Below are 20,817 nucleotides of genomic sequence, written 5' to 3'. Positions count from 1 at the left end.
CCAGGGGCAGCCAATCAGAAGCTGCCCAGACACCTGAAGCTGCCCTGCCACCTGGCCTGAGGCAAGAACAGTAAGTCAACAACAGTTTCCAGGCTTCCCCAGGAACAGTTTCCAGCCCCCCACCCACCCCACCCCTAGCAACAGTTCTGGAATGTCCCCAGAGTACTAGCAAATTTGAAAGACTCCAATACCCCAAGAGATCTATCAAGATAAAGGTTACCTACCCCTCCCAGGAATTCCTCTAATCTGCTTTAAATTAGGCCTGTGAGCTCATCTGGATGTCTTCATCTTGGTAAATGTTAGACCCCTGCATGCTGGACTTCTGCAAAATAAAATGCTCATTGCTTTTGCATACTATTTGAGTCTGGGGTATCATTCTTTGGTGAATCACGGATCCTTACAAAACAGGATCCTTCTAAGCAGTTTGAGCTATCCTTGAACTACCTAGTAGCCCAGGTTAATCTTAAACTCATTATCCTCCTGCTTCTGCCGGCTGAATGCTAAGGTTTAGGTTTTTAACCACTGTCCTTGGTTAAGAAGATGCATAAAATGTTTGAGATAGAAATGCTATATATGACATGGGATTATTTTAAACTGGTTTCCATAATGGAAATTAATGAATTATTAGTAATGTATCTAGAATACAGCCATATGAACATAAGACTTCCACCATACCTAGGCATTTTTATGGTGAAGACTGTACTACCTGACAAGCTTGGATTTTGTTACTTGTGCTATGTGAAGAATGCTTTTGTAAATCAGTCCATAACAAATAGTCATTAGCACTATTTGTCACAAACCTTCTGTTTGAAACGAGAAAAAGCCACGGAAATGAAATATATTACAAGCTTGTACCCTAAAGCAAAACCATAAAATGAAATCAATAGCATTGAGTTGTTTTTATCACCAGTTTAAGCTTATCTTAATTGCTCTGTCATTTATTTCTGATTGAAGGCCTAGTTAACTGAATCAAAAATACGATGACATGTTTGTAGAAAGGTTTGCTTTTTCTCTTCGACATTTAAAGATAATTATAATTTTACAATAAAGCAAAAATTGCCACTCCAGTTATGGAATTATATAAATCCATCTCAGCTATAAAGCTTCATGTTAGTGCTTTTACGCTACATAAAAATAAAGCACGTGGATATCATTGTGGCAGAAATACTGTCTTAGATTTCTGTACAGGGTCTTGCGGTTACCAGCTCTGGAGAGCTGCTCTGAGACACATATTATTTTACTCTGTGAATTCAGCAGTTATTGAGCTGGTCTAGAGAGAAACAGCACATGAACAGAAACTAAAGAGGTGTCCGATTCAAGACGGTGCATTAGAAATGCGATGCTCTCACATTCAAAATGATTTGATCAAAGATAGTGTTGAACATGGGAGATGAGTAAAGACACGTGGATTCTGACAGAATGAGGCTGGAGGGGAAGGGGAAGTCTAGAGATCAGAGTGGAAGACACCGGGGAGCCAGTCTAGCTTCACTCCAAGGAAGGAAAGCCCTCAAGTGGGCTGTCCCCTTAGTGAGTGCTAAGTGACAAGAAAGAATGGTGCATTCCCCTGTTGATAGGACTTGCTGTGGCTCTATTTGTAATGTAGCCAGTGCGGGGAGGGAAGAGTGGAACTGCTCAGATGGCTATCTAGTCCTTGGGTAGGTGAGTACTGTGATCTACATTGGTTGCTTTCAGCCTGAAACTCGAATCTTTCACAATTTGACCTTAACTTTCCAGATTCACTCTTGCATTGAACAAAATACTCAGTGGGCATATTTATTCACAGCATCTATTAGGCTATTGATATATATCAGTTTTGTTTTTATTGGAGGTAAGGACCAGTTCTAGGACCTCACGCCTGCTAGAAATGCCCTAACACTAATTCAATACCCTACTCAATATTAGTAATTCTGACAAAAACTTTACATGAATGGGGCTCAGTAATTATGACTATTGTCACTATATTTACAGTCATATTAAAGATGGAGTCAGAACAGGGACATAGGTCATAGTATTTAAAGAACACTCTTTCATTTACATTTTATTATCAATTAAATATGTCCTTTACCAATCTCATACATGTATATACTGCATTCTAAATACCCCATCTCATAGCTCTCTACTCAAAGCATAATTTGAGTTTCACTATCCTTTCTAATTTTTGGATTTAAAATATTTTTTCTAGTAAATAAATGCTGAAAGATAGCACATAAAAGGACAATATGAAAGACGTAAAATTATAAAACAAATAGATGAAAATTATGGAAAACTATTTTCTGTTGATTGAGACATGATCCCCACTGCTCAAGAAACAAAAGCAAAACTTCAGAGGCAATGCCTTCCAGCTAAAAAGATTCTGTAGAGCTCAGGAAGCATCCATGGGTGAAGAGAGTACTGTAGGTTAGGAGACTGTATGTGCCTATTTATCTGACAATATGTCATTTGAATATATTAAGTAGAAAAAAAAACCTTAACAATAAAAGCAATCCAAAAGGTGATCAAATGACATAGTAAATAACCAGTAAAATATATAGATAACTACAAATAGCTCAGCTTTCAGAGAAATGAAATAGAAACAATAGATGCCACCTCATCTTAGGCAGAATCAGAACTATCAAAAAGTCAAATATAGTACATGCCTGCAGGGAGATGGAGAAAAGATATTTTTATTATAAAATTACATTTTAGAAAGAAGAAAATAAGTTCTCCCCCTCTGATAGTCAGGCAAAGCTGCAGAGTCATTTTGAAGAATGGTATGGAATTTCCTATCAAATTAAAATTAGACTAAATATAAAACAAATCAGGCTACTTCTAGGTACAAAGCCAGGAAATAAAATCAGCTGCTAGAGAGACATCGTCAAGCAAAGCCATGCTTACAAACAGCTAAGCTATGACATCAGTTCAGATGCCCAACAATGGCATAAGGAGAGAAATATTGCCATATACACATGGAATGGAGTACTAGTCACGCCAAAAAAAATGAAATTTTATTTAGAGTTAAATGCATGGACATGGGGGAAATGACCACTCACAAAAAGATGACTACTACTCTCTTTCTCATATGTAGAAGTTAAAAAACATTGATGTCAACATAAGGACATGGTTTTTATTGAATCTCATACTATGTAATTAATACATGTTAATCAAAAGCAGAATATAATTATTTATTAAGAGGTATACTTTAAATTGAATTAAAATATTTACTTTGATACAATGCTCCCTTTAAACCAACTTTTTAATCAATGCTCCCTTTAAACCAACTTATAAAAATTAAAGTCTCCATCCCCTTTGTTTCATTAATAGCTGTGCTATTGAACTTGATATTTTAAATATTTACTTATAACATATATTTTGTATGTGTGTAGTCATGAGAGATCCACGTCATACCTGTGGAGCTCAGTGGATAACTTGCAGGAGGAGGAGAGGCTCCGCTCCTTTCACTATGCACTATCCAGGGGTCAGACTCTCATTGGCAGGTGCCTTGCTCCACTGAGCCATCTTACTCAAATTGAATCCGTGTTCCCAGACCATGGGCATTCATATTTGGCTCATACTGGGTCATAATAAATTCTTCTCTCTCTCTCTCTCTCTCTCTCTCTCTCTCTCTCTCTCTCTCTCTCTCTNCTCTCTCTCTCTCTCTCTCTCTCTCTCTCTCTCTCTCTCTCTCTCTTTCTCTCTCTTTCTCTCTCTTTCTTTCACTGATTTTGGAGCAAGAACTTTTACACTCCTAGGCCTAAGGCTGTACCCGTAGCATATTCACAGGTCTCCTGTTGTGTAATGCTGGGCAGCTACATGCATCAGGATGTGGCTGGGAGTACCCTTACATCCAGCCTTGGTAGCTAATAGCAGTTGCTCTATTTTTTTTATCTCTAGATTTATCTACTTTGTCTCCAATGTGAGATCACCACTCAGCCCATAGAGGAAACACTGTTTCTAATGTAGTTGCCAGCACTGGACTTAAGATGGAATGTCAAATGTAATCCACATTCCTTCTTTTATGAAGACGAGTGTTCTTTAAGAAAGAATTGCAATCGAACTTCATAATTTTATTTTGTTTTATATTAAACCTCTCATGATTTCATTCTAGACACTTTTCTTTCTTCCTGTGAGTATGGGCTTTGACAGCAGTCAACCCTGCTTTAATGCTCTATAAAATCTATCATATTTACATTAAATTTATTACAGATCTCTTTAGATTTTCAGTGCCTTAGTCCTATTGCTACATTTTCTTAGAAAATATTACTTTTCACACTTTTAGTATTTATTTACTGTGTTTGGAATTGCCCTTATAACTTTCTTTTGTTTATTCATGATGCAGTGCACAGGTTGGGCTGTTTGATCATCTATGCTAGTGGTGAACTCTTCTGGATGATGTAAGCTTTGCCCATGCATTGCCATCACTCTTAAGGCATAGGTCATACCTTAAGAGTGATGGCAATGCACTTACATGCTCAATAGTTATGCATCTCTTTTGCCTCTTTATTTAACTAAAGGGAACTTGAAGGCAGCAATTTTGATAACTAAATTTCTGTGTCTTGAAATGCTGCTACACTGCCTGGTGTATGATAAGCAGTTAATGAACAACTATCAGATTCAGATACTATTCAGTAGTATTCAGGGACTGGACAGAAGTCAGGACATGTAGAGACCTAAGTATGATATCTACTGGGATAAAGGAAAGGGTATACCAGATGGTGACTACTAGGATCCATTTTCATCTTTCCCATATTTGTTTTAGCAGTGGGCTTATAAGCTCTTAGGTTATATTATTAAAGTTTATTTTTAATTTGTTTATAAAATGTGTTCTTTGAATATGCCTTATAATTATTTGGATTTTTTGATTCACTACTTTGTATATTTATTATGTTAGTATTAAAGAGTATCAATGAAATTGAAATAATATTTATCAGTTAAGGAGGTTATCTATCTATCTATCTATCTATCTGTCTATCTATATATCATTTATCACCTATTTTTCTCTATAATAGATAGATTATTCTAAACAAAAACCCTAGAAAAAGTGAATGAAAAGTTAGACAAGCTGAGTCTTGGCAGTTTATAAAAGGCTTCAGTGGAGTTTCATGGAATCTACTATGTGTTGTTTGTTGTTCTCTTGCTATTGGGATGAGACATGCATGAACTAACAGAAAATGCACATGGCCATAAAACAAAAAGTGATAATTCATCTTTTGTTAAATTTTTGGTTTTGTTGTTGTTGTTGTTTTTTGGAAACAAGGTTTCAAGAGACTTTATTTAAAAAAAAAAAACAATCCTTGGTTTTATTCTCCTGCTGCTGACACAGAGTCTCCTCAGGTTGGCCTTAGCCTCCCATTGCTGATCCAGTGTCCCCTCAGGTCTTCTTCTTGAATACCATTAAATCAACCCTTGGTCTCTCCCTTCTGTTGCCCACCCAGAGTCTTTCCAGGTCTTCCGTGGGGCCCTTTTTCAGGTGTTCCTTCTAAAAATGCTTAAGGTTTCATTGATATAAATCTTTGTATACTGATACAAAATTCTAAATTAATTTTGTTACTATTAGATAGGCTTTGTGCCTATGCAGCTCATTTAAGAATACAAGGCTAAGACCCAGCCCCTCTAATAGTTGATATTACAAACTGTTTAGGATGATTGAGTAATGCAAGTTAATAGTCAGATAATAAAACTCATGGTCATATTAGAATCTAATCTAGTAAATTACAATAAAGTGTTTTCAAGATTATTCATAGAGTAAATAGCTAAAAATAGAATTTAAGAGCTAAGTTACGCTATATAGAGATAGATGGTCTTCAAAAACATCAGAGATCCACAGAATATGGCATTAATGTTACTTCATTAAAAATAGATCTTTTGACAACAAGACATGTGTTCTCCTGACAGTTCCCCTATTCCACTTCAAGGAAGAAATTGAACATCAAGCTTATGTTTTGGGGTGTGGTCATTCATTCTTTCTGAAGGACTTGAATTTATGTTTTGGGGTATAGTCATATTTTTTTGTGTCAAGAGTAAAATACTACTTATTGCTTTTGAGGTCAGAGAAATTTGGGTTGGTATTAACTTTAAGAAGTAATGTGGAAATATTTAAAGATGGATTGCCTTGTTTCTGATGAGCTTTAGAGCATTGTGATGGGAGGTAGCTGGAATTGAGGAGACACTGTTGCAAGTGTTATTCTTTCACTGAGATGATCTCATAAAAGTTAGATATTGAAATATTCCCAACCTTAATCCTAGCACTGAAAAACATTAGACCATACTGCCTTAAACTTTAATGTTGAATTTGTGAAATGAACTCTATAATTGCATAATTTAATTTTCATTCACGTGTTAAATCTATTTATAGAACAGTTGTAAAATTCATATTGAAAGCTATTTTATGAACAATGACTTGATAAAGAAGTCACACAATGAAGAACAACTTCAGTGGATTAGATTCTTGCTTTTATTAATATGATGTGCGATAGAGTTAAAATCCATAGAGTAGCTAATTTTGTAGCAGAGTAAAATCTTTAGACAATTAATTAATTAACCTCAATTTACATAATGGGCTTCTTATTTGCATAGCTAATGGGCTAGGAATTGATTACAGGCCATTAACAGTTATTAATAAGTGGAACAATGTTGGAAATGCATGTGTCTTCATTTTAAACAGAAGGCAAAGGTTAGTCATAAAATGTTAATAGCAATATTCAAATAAGCAAGCACTGAATAAAAGCACACATGCCTTAGGCTCCATGCATTTCTGAGATGTAATTCATGAGTTTGTTAGGCGGTCTCATCACTACATTCCTACCAGGGCATATACAAGCATATACATGGGCACCACATAAGCTTCTATTACTTTCGATTTACACATACACTAGAGGGAAGGGAATAACCTGTATTACATTTATATAGAGAACTTATCATCTTTCTATTCTGAAAATCATAGATAGTCCTTGGAAATGCCAGATCCTGTACTTTGAGCATGCAGTAAATTATTTTTCTTTTAAAGCTATTTGTTTCAATAAAAAATGATAATTAACAATTTTCAAATAACTTTTATCATTTGTTGTGTTTACAGGTGCCTTTCTTTCAGAACATTTTGTCTATGTTTTAGCCAATAAGTTCTATAATACCTTTCTTCTATAGCATTTTTATCTATTTGTTTAGCCAAATAAGTTTATAGTCTAAGGATTCTTCTTCATTTCTCCAAATAATGCTTACAATTTACTACATTTTTATTATATTCATTTAATTCCTTGGGTGTGTGCCTCTGAGGTTTTGTCACAGCAATGAGGAGTCACAGGAAAACTTGCAGAAATCTTCTCAACTATGGGTCCTGAGGATTGACAGCAATTGCTCTTTCCTGCTAAACCACCTCACTGACTCCTTTAAGTATTTTAAAACCCCAAAGGAAGATGCTGGAGAGATGACTTAGGGTAGGAGCACTTGCTGCTCTTGTAGAGGACCCAGTTCTAGTTCCCAGATCTCACACTGTGGCTCACAGGCACCCCTAGCTCCAGTCCTAGAGACTTTGACACCTGGGTTCTCCATGAACATGGTATCACAGACAGACCTTTAGGGAAACACCAGTACACATAAACAATTCTATAATGTTTAAAATCTACTATTTTGAGGCAATTTAAATATGGCAGTGAAGGTTTACCTTTGGGTAGAGTTGAATACCTTTAATTTTAAATATATTATGTGTCCTGAATTTTCAAATGACTTAGATGTATCTTTATGATGAGCTATACAGACACCCACACCAGTTTGATAAGTAAAGTTTGTGGTAAATGAAAGTCTTCTCTGGTGGCAGTCAGTGTCAGGAGATTCACAACCCAATGTGCTTGTATAGATCGTCTCCCATTTTTCTTGCCTTGCCTCTTCCTCAGCACCAGTCTCTCTCTCTCTCTCTCTCTGTGCCTCTGTCTCTGTCTCTCTCTCACTCTCACTCACTTGCTCTCACTCATTCTCTTGCTATCTTGCTCTCTCTCTCTTGCTCTCACTTTCTAACAATTCCTCCACCTCTCTCCCTTTTCCCATTCTAGAAATGTTGATGAATGTCATGCTCCACTATAATGTTGAAATATGGTCTCAAGCTAAAAGGTGAATTAGATCAGAGGTTTTCAACCTCACTAATGCTCTCACCCTTTAATACACTTCTTGTTGTGGTAACCCTCAGCCATAAAATTATTTTTGCTGCTACTTCATAACTGTAAGTTTGTTACTGTTATGTGTTGGGAGCCATTAAGATAACACAATTGTCCTGATCTCTGAATTGGGCCTCTTCCCCTGAGAAGAAAAGGGGGTCAAAAGCGGGCCACTGACACACCCTTCCGAGAACAACCACAGAATGTTCCAGCCCTAAGTTATCGCCCGATGTCCTGACCTCACCCTGATACCACCAAGTTCCTGCTTCCCCGTGTAGCTGCCAAAAGAAAAAAATTTCTATTGCCCCCACTCCCACTGATAAGTACTTTTCCTTTTGCTTGTGCAATTCTATTGCCCCACCCCTCCCACTGATAAGTACCTGTACTTCCCCTTTTGCTTGTGCATTTAAACCTTGGGGCTGGATAATACATTGGGGCCTTGATGAAACTCGGAACATTTCCGTGTCGTTATTCGCACAAGGTTCTCGTCTCTCTCTACCCCCTAATTTGGTTCTTAGGAGAAGGTCCCCTCGAGACCCTGGAATAGCTGGACGTGCTGGATGGGTCAGTTATGAACCACAATGTAAATATCTGATATGCAGGATTTCTGATATACTACCCCTGTAAAAGGCTCATTTAATCTCCAAAGGGGTCTCAGCCCACAGATTGAGAACCACTGTTTTAGATATTTTTTTGCACAATGGGATAAATAAAAAAGCTTTACTGATTTAGTGTATAAAAGTATTACATGTGAGGATTTATTGTCATTCTGGTAACATCTCCCAGTATCTCTATCAGTCCTTTCTACAAACAGACTTCAGCTTGCTCTTCCATGGAAGCGATGTTGCTCTGACAGGTCAAAGAAATATTTCAGCATTCACTATTTCAGCTGCATTGTATTTTTTTATGTACTGATTGTTACTTCATAGCATCATTGAAACTAATTTTTATAAGTGGGGCAGTCATTTTATTATCACATAGAATTTCATGGAAATTAAATGGGATGCTACATGAATATTATCATTAATTACTAATTTAGAAAATATACTTTTATTTAGCTTGCTCTTCCTCTCTCTCTCTCTCTCTCTCTCTCTCTCTCTCTCTCTCTCTCTCTCAATCTCTCTCTCTCCTTCAGGAATTGATTCTTTTCTTCCACCATGGGGGAATCAAACTGAGATCCTGGGATCAAATTCATGTCTAGATCAAACTTTTCCCTTGGTTTTCTTGTAGGCACTGCTTAGTATCATCCATCCATTGCAGTATTGTTAGCCACACACTCAGCCTTTCAAAGGGAGATGCGAACATTTACTAATGAAATTGTCCAAGTGAAGATAGCAGTAACAGTATTTTATAGAGCATCTGCAGATAGTATGTTATTGCCTCATCCCCAGTTGCACTATGCGATTTGCTAAGATGGGTGGGTATTCTTCTCCAGCAACCAAAGAGGTTCCCACAGTCTCAAAGGAAAGCTCCATTTTTTAGTATGTATTTCATTCTCAAGACAGCAAAAACACCATGAAATACTGTCAAACTTTTAAGCAATGTAACTTACTTTTTGAAGGGACTCGGAGATTGGCAAGGACCACTTCCAGAGAATCTGCTTGTACCCGGAGCACATAGCTGGTCCTTGTCTCGTAATCCAACGGTGAATTCACATAGATGACCCCAGTGACATTGTTGATTCCAAACTTGTCTGGAATCCAGCATACAACTCATTAGATTCTTCACATGGTAAGGAGCTATTCTCTTTAAAAGCTATTATGGTTTCCAAAGCACCAGAATCATCCAGAAGAATAGTCAAGCTTAAAGGAGAAAGGATTTCAGTATCTGGAAGTATATTACTGATACTGGGATTATCCAGATGATGCGTTCTCTGAATGGCATGTTTTGTTAGTTTTGGCTGAGTGTTATTTGAGACTCTGCTGGGTGTAGCTGGTGACCTTCCTGTCACTATGGTTTTAGATGGTTGTACTTTAGAAGGAGTCTTCTTTTACAGAAGCCCATTGCATTATGCTTAGCCGGGTATTTGGCTTTAACCCTCTACCACACATGTCTAATCCTGTAGTTTTAGTGCTTGGCTAAGAACATCGAAGATCATGTTTGTAATTTAGCTTCTAGGTCACTTTTACAAAGTGCTTTATGATTATGGGTATTTAGAAATCTCTGCCCTTGTCTTTCTGTTTTTTAAGCTGGTATGTAAGATTTTTAAATGGAAGGAAAGACACATGTTTATTTGTATGACATCCCACCTCTTCCTTCCCCATATCCTCCCTCACCAGTCTCTGTAATAATAATAACCATTCCTTGATATATTCTATATACACACCTAACAGTTATTATTCACATGCATGCTTAACAGGTATTTCTAATCTGTTGATGATCTGTTTAATTCTAAGATCATAAAGAACATGCTTGTTTCTTGTTTCCATATTCCTAGCACCTGGGAGACTCATTATCACATAACTGGCCTTTGTTTGATGAATGAGTAAATGGATAAACTATACAAAATGCTTCACACTGTGGTGGAAGCAGTTGATAAATGCAGACTTGTTACTACCTTCAAGCCCAAGGACAGGGCAAGCATCAGAACAGGTTGAAAACTTACAGCTTTTTTTTTTTTTTAAACATTTGAGAGCAGTGGGGAAAGAAGGTTCCATTTCTTTCAGGAAGGAGGTGAAGCAGTGGAGGAAAAGAAAAGAGGGTCAATAAATGGCCAGTCAGTGAATGCTTCCCAGAGGGGCACCCATTGTAGTGAGAGGTGTCAGTGAGTGCTTTCCAGAGGGGCAGTCACTGTAGTGAGAGGTGCTCACAGAAACACTCTAGTCTCAGGACTGTTATTTCAGACTGCCAAGTAGCATGCAAGTTCACTTTTAAATTAAATACTCAAACTAATATATAAAATATCAATTAAACATTCTCAGCCACCCATATTATCCCAGTCTGCCCAGGGTCTCAGAGGACAGCAGCTGAAATGTGGAAGCAGAGAGTTGGGGATGATATTGTTCCTAGAATCCAGCAAATGACTACTGTTGAGAAAGCAGCTGGAAGACAAAACTCAAGATTCCCATTAATTGATTTTGTCTGTTTGGGCTGTTGTATGATATAGCATGTATGCTTGTCAGTGCTGGCAAGTCTCTTTTGACATTTATACTTATGTAAGATCTTACAACTCCCTTGGGATTGGTCTGATGTGGGGTAAGACTTGTTAAAAGGAGAGTCTAGAAAATTACTATCTTTTGCAGTCAAAAGAACAACTCATTCATTTTGAAGAAATGTCACAAAAATATCACCAACAAAAGGAAGATAAAAGCTTCTATAATTGAATATTAACCATCCATCAGGGCACACAATGGCTTTAACTAACACCACAGAACTATTAATCAAGTCATCAATTATGTTGAAGATGGTAAGAATGGCATCAGGATAGAGGAAATAATAGTTCAATCAAGAATTCATCTGGTTCTACATTTATTGGTTTTTGGAGAAAACAAAGGCAAAACTCGCTACCTACCTTCCTCATTTCCTGCTACAATGGAGTACACGATGCTCTGATTGATGGCAGCAGCAGAAATGACACCAACTACAGTCCCTCTGGCCGCAAGCTCACTTACAGGAGGAGGTCTGCGGGGTTAAAAGGGGTGTTCATTTTCTTCCTTTGTTTGTTTCCTTTTTCCTTCCTTCCTTCTTTACTTCTCTCCTTCTTTCCTTCCTTTCTCCCTTCCTCTGTTCCTTCCTTCCTTATTTCTGTCCCTCCCTTCCTTTCCTTTCTTTCCTTCCTTCATTCCTCCTACCTCCCCCACCATCCTTCCCTCCTTTCCTTCCTTCCCTCCTTCCTTCTTCCCTTAGCTCTGTCCCTCCTTCTTTCCTTCTCACTTTCCTTCTTTTGTTCCTTTTTTTCCTCAGCTCTGTCCCTCCTTCCTTCCCTCCCTTCCTTTCCTTTCTTTCCTTCCTTCATTCCTCCTACCTCCCCCACCATCCTTCCCTCCTTTCCTTCCTTCCCTCCTTCCTTCTTCCCTTAGCTCTGTCCCTCCTTCTTTCCTTCTCACTTTCCTTCTTTTGTTCCTTTTTTTCCTCAGCTCTGTCCCTCCTTCCTTCCCTCCCTTCCTTTCCTTTCTTCATTCCTCCCACCACCCCTCCCTCTCACCTTAGCTCCCTTCCTCCTTTCCTTCCTTCCTTTTCCTTCTTCCTTTCTTCCTTCCTTTTTTCCTTCCTTGTTTTGTTCCTTTCTTATTTCTCTTCTTCCCTCCCTTCATTCCTTCCTCTCTTCCTCCCTCCCTTCCTTCCTTTCCTCCCTGCTTCCTTTTCTTCCTTCCTATCTATTTCAGTGCAACATTTACTTTTAAGAATGAAATTGGAAATACATAGCATCTACCCAAAAATCCAATGAAAAACAGTAATCCTTTTATAGATTTTTAGACCACTTTCTTCTACTTTTTCACTTCCTAAAGCAGCCCATACAAATTATCTCATAGCAGACTCATTACATTGGTTACATTAACAGGTTTCTACTTCAATGGTCTTTGACAGCTGGATGTTATAAATGACAGTTCTATTTCTAACATTTAGAAGGTCCTTTGTATATGTGGATAGATTGAAGACTTGTTGATCTCTTGTAATCAGTGTTTCTTGACATGGTCTGATTTGTTTGGGCATTTATTGCATAGTATGTGCATATGTGTGTATAAGTGTTCATAGGTTCATGCACCATTAATTCCTTACCAGAATAACATGACAGTCACCTAAGAGATCGAGTAACATAACGGGTAAGGTAACTCCATGCAGTAGATACTCTTGACTATACCCTTTGCTGGATAGAATGACATTATGGAGTAGACCATATGGCAGGAAGTTGAAGGTTACGTTTTCACTACAGCCAATAGAACTGATTGACAATATTCCTCCTTGGACTGAATGATACCAGCTACCATGGGGAATTCTTAACATGACAAAAATCCAAAAGTGATGTTTAAGCATCAGCCTGCAATGAACCTAAGCCTCAAGATCTAATACTTTCAAATCTTAACATAATACATCTAAATATTCTTGAGGTTTGAAGTGTATCCAAGCACACATGTTCACTGGAGGTTTATGCGAGCCTCAGAAGAGACTATATCCCTAGTCAACATTTGTACTAAACATTTTGAGAGGGCATAAAATGAGCCATAGCTGGTCCATATCTGGAATGAGTATCCTGGCAGTAACATCAGGAATGGGGTTTACACGCAAAAAGAACATCCTGTGTTCATTTTTGCTACTTTAACTGAATAATCAGGATAGAAATAATTAATACATGAAAAAAATCAACGATGTGATTTATAATGGAATTTATATCCTATGCATGCCAATAATGCATTTAAACTTCTCCTTGGTAGTAAATGTGTAAAACTAATTTACTTCTAGACAAATATCAGCTCATTAACCTTTGCCTTAACTGTTTTAGCAGCACACGTTTCTCTCCCAGAACAAACACTGCCATAAAAATTTAATTTTCTCCTCCTAGAATTAAGTGGACTCCATGATAAGTGAACATTAGATTAAACATTTTCAATTCTTCTCTGTTTATTTGCAGACATGCCCATCTTATTATTGTTCTATGCTCTGGAAAAATATCTGTTATCTTTTGACAAATTACATTCTCTCTCTGCAGTGAGATATAGTTTGAATATGAAGTGCATTTACTACAAATTAGTAGGAAGGAAGTCCCATAGGCATTGCCATAGATTTATAATCAGTTTGAATGAGGTGGGTATAAGCCACCATGAAGATGGATGGAGGTAAAACTGTAGACAATATAAAACTGAGATATTGTAGTAGATTGACGGACTTCATGAATGCGAGAAGTGTGAAATGAAAGTGTGAATTGTATGCATTTTTAACTTTTGACAACTAATGGGAATTTGTTAATAGCATCTGGTGAGTAAATTTGATTTATGGGTGAACACATATTTTTTAAAAAGTTTTTTTCAAGTTTCACTCTGTGACTAATATTTTATGGTGAATCCTTTTCTCTTTTCCTTCTATTAAATATAATTAAAATGCACTGCTTAATTTCAGAAGCAATTAATTACAGGAAAAAAAGAAAAGATTCCTTAGAAAACTTAGCTCAAACAAATCTTCCACTATTAACTCATACACCTGAAATTCTTCTTATAATATACATTACTAGACATCCTTAAATTTATTTTTAAAAATAGTATATGGATCATAATCTAGTTAGTGTAGAATTCTCTGTGGCTCAGGCTGCCCTTAGACTTGATGTAATCTTCATACCTCTGTGTTTTTCTGTGCTGGGATTACAGGCATGCATCACTGTGCTTGGTTTGATTTTTTTTTTAAGTTTTAAATGTTTTTCAAGAATTTAATGCAATATATTTTATTCATACTTACCCCCAGCCCCTCTGAGATCCATTCTGATCTCTCTACCAAACTCTGCCTCCATCCTTCCACTTTTACATCCCATCAAGTCCAATTTGTGCTACTTGCATATGCTTGACTGTGTGGCCAACTATTAGAGCATGGCCAACCTACCAGGGATCACACCCTTAAGGAAAACTGACTCTCTTTCAGCAACCATCAATTGCCATTCCTTAGCCATATGAAAGCTAGCTCCCAGATTGGTCCCAGCATGATTTCTCTGTGTTCTATGACTCAAGGATGTAATATCTTTAGCTACAGGGTCTCACCCTCCTCCTGCATGGTAAACAAGAGCAATGCCAATGGCCTGCAATATTTGGGGGTCTATTGTACTCCCTTGAAGAATAACTCAAAGAGTGATAACCCATTCCTGATATTGGAATTATTCATTGGCGTGGGGTGTCTAATTGAGCCATTATTCCCCTGTTATAGGGTAACTACATTTAAACTCCTCTTATCCATGTGGATGTAGGCATAATTTATAGTTGCAGATTTAATTATGGCTTTTTCAAAAGGTTTCTAGTGTTAGTTATCCCTCCTCTTCATCCTGACTATACTCGGTCTTCTCACCCTCATCCCCACTTAACCCTACTATTTCTGTTTTCCCTTTATAGCATATGCCCTCCCTTGAAAGGCTTCTCTTATCATGGCCCCTTAGCAATCCATGACCCCTGTGGGTATTCAAAATTAAACACACATATCTGAAGATCAATGCTAACATTCACAAATTATAAAAAACAAAACAAAAAAACAAAAATGAAAAACCAAAAAAACCCAAAACAAAATGTGGGTCTGGGTTATTTTGCTCAGAATGTTTCTAGTTTCACCCGTTTGCCTAAGGACTTCATAGTTTTGCTTTTCTTAACGCTGAAGAATATTCTATTGTGTATTTTTTTTTTTTTGCCAAAAAAGGCAATTAAAAAATTGAAACACTATTTAACATGGAAAGTGGGGTGGAAGGCATTGATATGGTCACTCCCCAGCTGCTAGGAGGGCTACTAACACTGCACTCTCATGACGTGTGTGAGAGTGAGCTCTGTCTTAGACTCAAGCAGACCACAGTGCCGTCCAGCACAGACTGCAGGGTGGTGTTGCTGTATTTACATGGCTGCTTCTGCTGTTAGCACAGTCAGGACAGCTGCTGTCCTAGGCCATGGAAAAACTCTCCTTTAGGGTGATCTCAAAAATCCCCTATTTTTTTCTGTTCCTTCTCTCCTTCTGAACCTCCAGTTGTATAAAATGCCTATGACATTTCCCAGAACGTCATAAAGCTATAAGTAGAATGTTATGCAATATCATCTTTCTTCTCACACATGTACCTTACTTTCCCAAGTAGGTGCATAATATATTATATTTCATTGCTTATTGGATAGTGCTTCATTACATGAATATATCAAAACAGCACTGGGATTTACTCAGATAAAAATCGATCAAAATAACTCTAAACTTACTGTTTCAAACAAATCTTTGTAACTAAAGACTGAACTAGAAAGATTACCAGCTTTATAATAACTTAGATGCAAGAAATATACAACATAATTTTTCTTAGTGTCACAAATTAAAGTTTGTTTAATTATTTTGGAAAATACGTAGCAGTATAATTTTTTTCAATTAAACGTTTTAAAATATCTGAGTCATCTAGATAATAACTATACTAGAATAACATAATTTGTGGTATCCAAATGTTAGATCCTATTTTTACAGTATAAATAGAGATGAAACAATTATTTCATTGTTTTATATTTGGGTTCAAGAAGTACCAATAAAAGTAAATGTTATGCATGCTGAACAAAGCTTCTAATTATTTTAAATGCTGTGCAGTTTAGGGCTTGAAAGTGTTTGTAAATAGATGTTATAAAAGTTCAGTGGTTCCAATCTGGCTCTATTGCTTGCCTTCTACACAGAGACAAATCTAATTTATTTTGTCATGTTGGAATTCAATATATTTGCAAATCAGTACCAATTAAGGAACCATTTTTATATCTGCTATGAGAAAATTTAATGAAAATGAGAAGAAATAAACAGCCACTAGAACTCCTATTAGGTGTAACCTTGTGGTAATTGTGCCAGGGTGACCTAATTCTACACATTTAACTAAGAAAAATGGTGCCAAGACAAGAAGCTATAGAGACACCAGCATCCCATGATTCTCAGGGTGAATTATAAATAAAAAAGGAGTAAAGAACCAAGTGGGCAGAAGCCCTTCACAAGAGGTTCAGCTCTGTTCACATTCACAAGGCACCTTCAGCTTGAAGATGTGAGACGACGAATCCAAGGGATTTCTCAAATTATCGTCAAAGTAAGAATGTCATTTATGATAACTATATGTGTTTTCATTTTGTTTCATGAGAATATTCTCATTAATGGGGTTTATCTGAATCTCTCCTAGCCATTGGTTCTCAAAGTTCAACTCTAAGTGAAAAGTTAATTATATCAGTATTCTCATTTCCTGACACATACTCCAGAGTTGTTTGTGGTCCAGGAGGTGAGGCTCTGGAACCACTTTGGGAAAGGTTTTCAGGCATGGAGTGTGAAAAACATTGGACCTTTCTTCCTGGTACCTCTGTTTCCCTCCCTCTCCCTCTCTGGTTAACATTATTTGGTTCTTCATCCACAAAGATGTCAGAATTAAGCAATGTATGCTTCTTCTTAGCTCTAGGAGACCTTCGGTTCTGATGTTATGAGGTTTTCATACAGAAAAATTGCTTATGGCCTTCATATTATTAATATTTTAAAGAGTCAATAAAATGAGACATTATTATTTAATATTTTTGTTAGATATACTAAGAGGCACTAATTTCCTTATTCCTAGCACATAGGAGATACTCCATATATTTTTACATATTATTGACATCACAATCTTTTTAAGGCATTTTTATTTACATTTCAAATGCTATCCCTAAAGCCCCCTATACCCTCCCCATTGCTCTGTTCCCCAACCCACCCACTTCTGCTTCCTGGCCCTAGCATTTCCCTGTATTGGGACAATTAATCTTTGCAATACCAAGAGCCTCTCCTTTCATTGATGGCAGACTAGGCCAACCTCTGCTACATATGCAACTAGAGACACAGCTCTGGGGGGTTAGTTCATATTGTTGTTCTTCCTATAGGGTTGCAGACTCCTTTAGCTCCTTGGATACTTTCTCTAGCTCCTTGATTAGGGGCCCTGTGTTCCATCCAATAGATGACTGTGAGCATCCACTTCTGTATTTGCCAGACATTGGCATAGCCTCACTAGAGAGAGCTATGTCAGGGTCCTGTCAGCAAAATCATTCTGGCATATGCAATAATGTCTGGGTTTGGTGGTTTTATATGGGATGGATCCCCAGGTGGGGCAGTCTCTGGATGGTCCAATCTTATAAGTCACATTTAGTGAAAAATTTGCTTAAATACATAGTCATGTGAGTTTGTCTTGTACATACTAGGAACACACACACACACACATACAGACTAAGTATGTCTAGCAAGCTGATGTTATAAAATATTTTATGTGTTCTCTGATTTTCTATTTCACACCTATATAAAGATCATATTTTCCTCTTTTCTTATTTTCACCACCCATAGATAATTTTTGCCTCCACTCATTAATACAACTGTTAGAGGATGAGGGCAATATGCCTAGAAGTTGACACAAAAATTTAAAAAGAATAAGAAGGAAATCATTTAGCATTCACACACATTATTCTATATTGAGTCATGTAGTGCTTACATGTATTGTGTGCCTGTAAGTGACTACAATAATCTGAATCAAAGACTGAAGATACAGTTGGTCCCACACCTTGGTAGTGACAGGCTTGCCTAATAAATAGACAATTACTTGGGAAATTATGGAAGACTCAGAAAAATGTATCCCTTTAGACTCTAGTTAGATATTCACAAGCAAATGAGAATCACTTATATATCTCTGGGTCCTAAATATTTTCATTGTGACAGAACTGAAACAGGGACTCTGTCTCTTGATGTAGAGTTAGGCCAAAAGGCCTGGAACAGAATCACTCAAAAAAAAAAAAAAAAAAAGAGAAAGAAAGAAAGGAAGAAAGAAGGAAATGCAGTTGACAGTTGTTCATATAATTGACAATGATCTCTAACAAATCGTTTTTATTATTTTGCCCAACAGAGGAAGGTAGGGCATGCGATAGACAGGGTCTAATGCCTTGGACATTATGGAATGTATACACGCATCAAAAGATATCAAAACAGATCATACATATTCTTAATCTTACGGGTCAGTAGAAAAATTGGTTCTTTTTTTTTCCTGTCCATCCCACAGAGAAGGGGCTGCTTTGCTCCCCAGTTACTGGGCTTGATTCCTGATGTACATGTTTGCTTAGGGTGTGCAAGTATGTTAAGCTTGGGGTGATGTCATACAACTTTGCATCTAACATTGAAGAAGTACTGAGGCTTCTGGTTTGCCTCATGGTCGAATATGAAATCGTTTGATACAGATTTATCAAGGACAGAAGGCAATGTGAGGAGAAATGTCCAGGTAGCCTCTAAAAACTCAGTCCTATATGGCAGCAAAGTACATGAATGGAGAAAATCTTAAAGTTCCCCAGTTTAACTAAACTTAAGGAAATTTCTTTCTAGAAAATGTGACATTGTAAATTGTGACATTTAAAAATCTTTAAGAGAAACGCTTTTTGCAAGATTTACAATTCAAGACATTGAAATTGCTACTGATCAGGGGGATATGCTTTGACACAATGTCATTAGAGAAACATGTATCTATTTTGTTATTGGTCCCATCCCTGGCTATTCTGTTTTATGGGTGCCCTGCTTCTCATTGTAAAGCTACTTTTACTAGCAAACAGGGGCAGACCTTTCCAGCACAACTCTTAATCAAATTCACTTTTCTAGGCAACATGGAGCTTAGACTGAGCTCTGGACCCCTTCATTATTACGGCAGCATGTTATTTTTTCTGTGATTAATATACTAAGTTGGCTTTGTTTATTTATCTGTTTTTATTAATCACATCAAATGTGAACTCTGGTATCAGCACAAATTATATCTAAGCAACCCATGGGTTATAAGAAAGAGCCAGTTGCAATTTGAAACTATCACATTTTAAAGAATAGGTATACAGTGGTATATAACTCATAAATACCTTAATTATTTCCTCTGATGATGGGATGAGAGCTTTACCCAAGCTTTATGAATCCATGGCTTGTGTTGAGCCCAGAGTAATTCCTTCTCTTTTCTAATTATCCCTTGGCCTGGACCTGGAAGCTTCTAACCTCCATACAACCTAATCTTCTGCAAGCCAGGATGTTAAAGGTTCATGTGGTGATTTGTGAACCCCAATAAAAATAAGGCCCTTCATATTGCTCATAAGTCTTTTTCCAGTTTGTCCCAGCCTGAATCTCTAAGCTCATCAAGTCAGAACCTCACCTACACAACCCTGAAATGGGACACCTACAGATTTAGTACAATGAGAGAAAGACTCTTTCTGCTAACCTAGGCATAGCATGTTTCATCCTCCAAGGTTTACAACTGAATAAACTTACTCTTTCTAGCTCTTTCTGAAATCTGGCTGGTTGGTTCAATTCAGCTGTTCTGGCTCAAACATTTCTCTAAGCTGATGGATTCAAATCGGCTTCTCTTGGCTTCTGACTGAATTGCTCTGCTTGGTGAAACACCTCTGACTTTCACTAACTGAACTGTACTGAAGCACTGATTGCATGAACTGAACTGAATTCAATGCATTCAACTGGACTACATCAAACTCAACTGAGCTCAACTTATTCAGCCAAACTGCACTGAATTCAACTTGATTCCACTTTCTCTCTCTACCTGCATTGCTTTTAAGTAGCTTCTCTTTTCTGTCCTGGGGAGAGTTGGGCATATCTTAGCTCTGATTCATTCTGTCAAATATTTCTCTGACTTGTCAGTTTGTCTGCCCCTCAATTAGATGGCATTGGTATTAAAGTGTTTCCTAGAAGCATGTCTGTATTCCAGCGAGAGGTATTAAAGATGTGTACTAAGGGTGTGCCTGTATTTCAGCTGGGTCGCACAGCCCTAGGTTTTTGGATGTGATCCCTTGCATTGTAGCTATGTTGCTGGATTAAAATTCCTCTATTTAACTTACATACACAGAGGAAAAATGTGCAATGAGCAAGACTCCATTCATACACACCAGGAAACAAAACAGACATCAAAGCTACCGAGCTTATGTCACAAATCAAAGGTGTCAAGAGAGAGTCCAGTGATCATATGATTCAGTTTATCTATGGCAACCCATTTGTGCCTACCATCTTAGCTTAATATGGTGTGTGTCTCTTT

General features: G+C 37.3%; 1 protein-coding gene across 11 annotated transcripts in view; it reads right to left on the bottom strand.

The window, feature by feature from the left end:
• Positions 1-20,817, bottom strand: part of Pcdh15 (protocadherin related 15) — a 1,443,104-nt gene that overhangs the window by 125,595 nt on the left and 1,296,692 nt on the right. For 9 of the 11 annotated variants that reach the window (XM_029482520.1, XM_021175219.2, XM_021175220.2 and 6 more), the window contains 2 exons: positions 11,635-11,744; positions 9,676-9,816 (listed from right to left, as the gene is read on the bottom strand). In XM_029482520.1, the coding sequence (XP_029338380.1) occupies positions 9,676-9,816; positions 11,635-11,744 (251 nt within the window). Of the gene's footprint in view, positions 1-6,413; positions 7,547-9,675; positions 9,817-11,634; positions 11,745-20,817 lie in introns of those variants that run through there. The other 2 variants (XM_021175231.1, XM_021175232.1) reach the window with 1 other exon arrangement.

The sequence above is a fragment of the Mus caroli genome, chromosome 10, assembly GCF_900094665.2.
Source record: "Mus caroli chromosome 10, CAROLI_EIJ_v1.1, whole genome shotgun sequence".
Taxonomy (NCBI): domain Eukaryota; kingdom Metazoa; phylum Chordata; class Mammalia; order Rodentia; family Muridae; genus Mus; species Mus caroli.
Note: the sequence above shows the minus strand (reverse complement) of the source record. Positions and strands in the feature narration are given on the sequence as shown.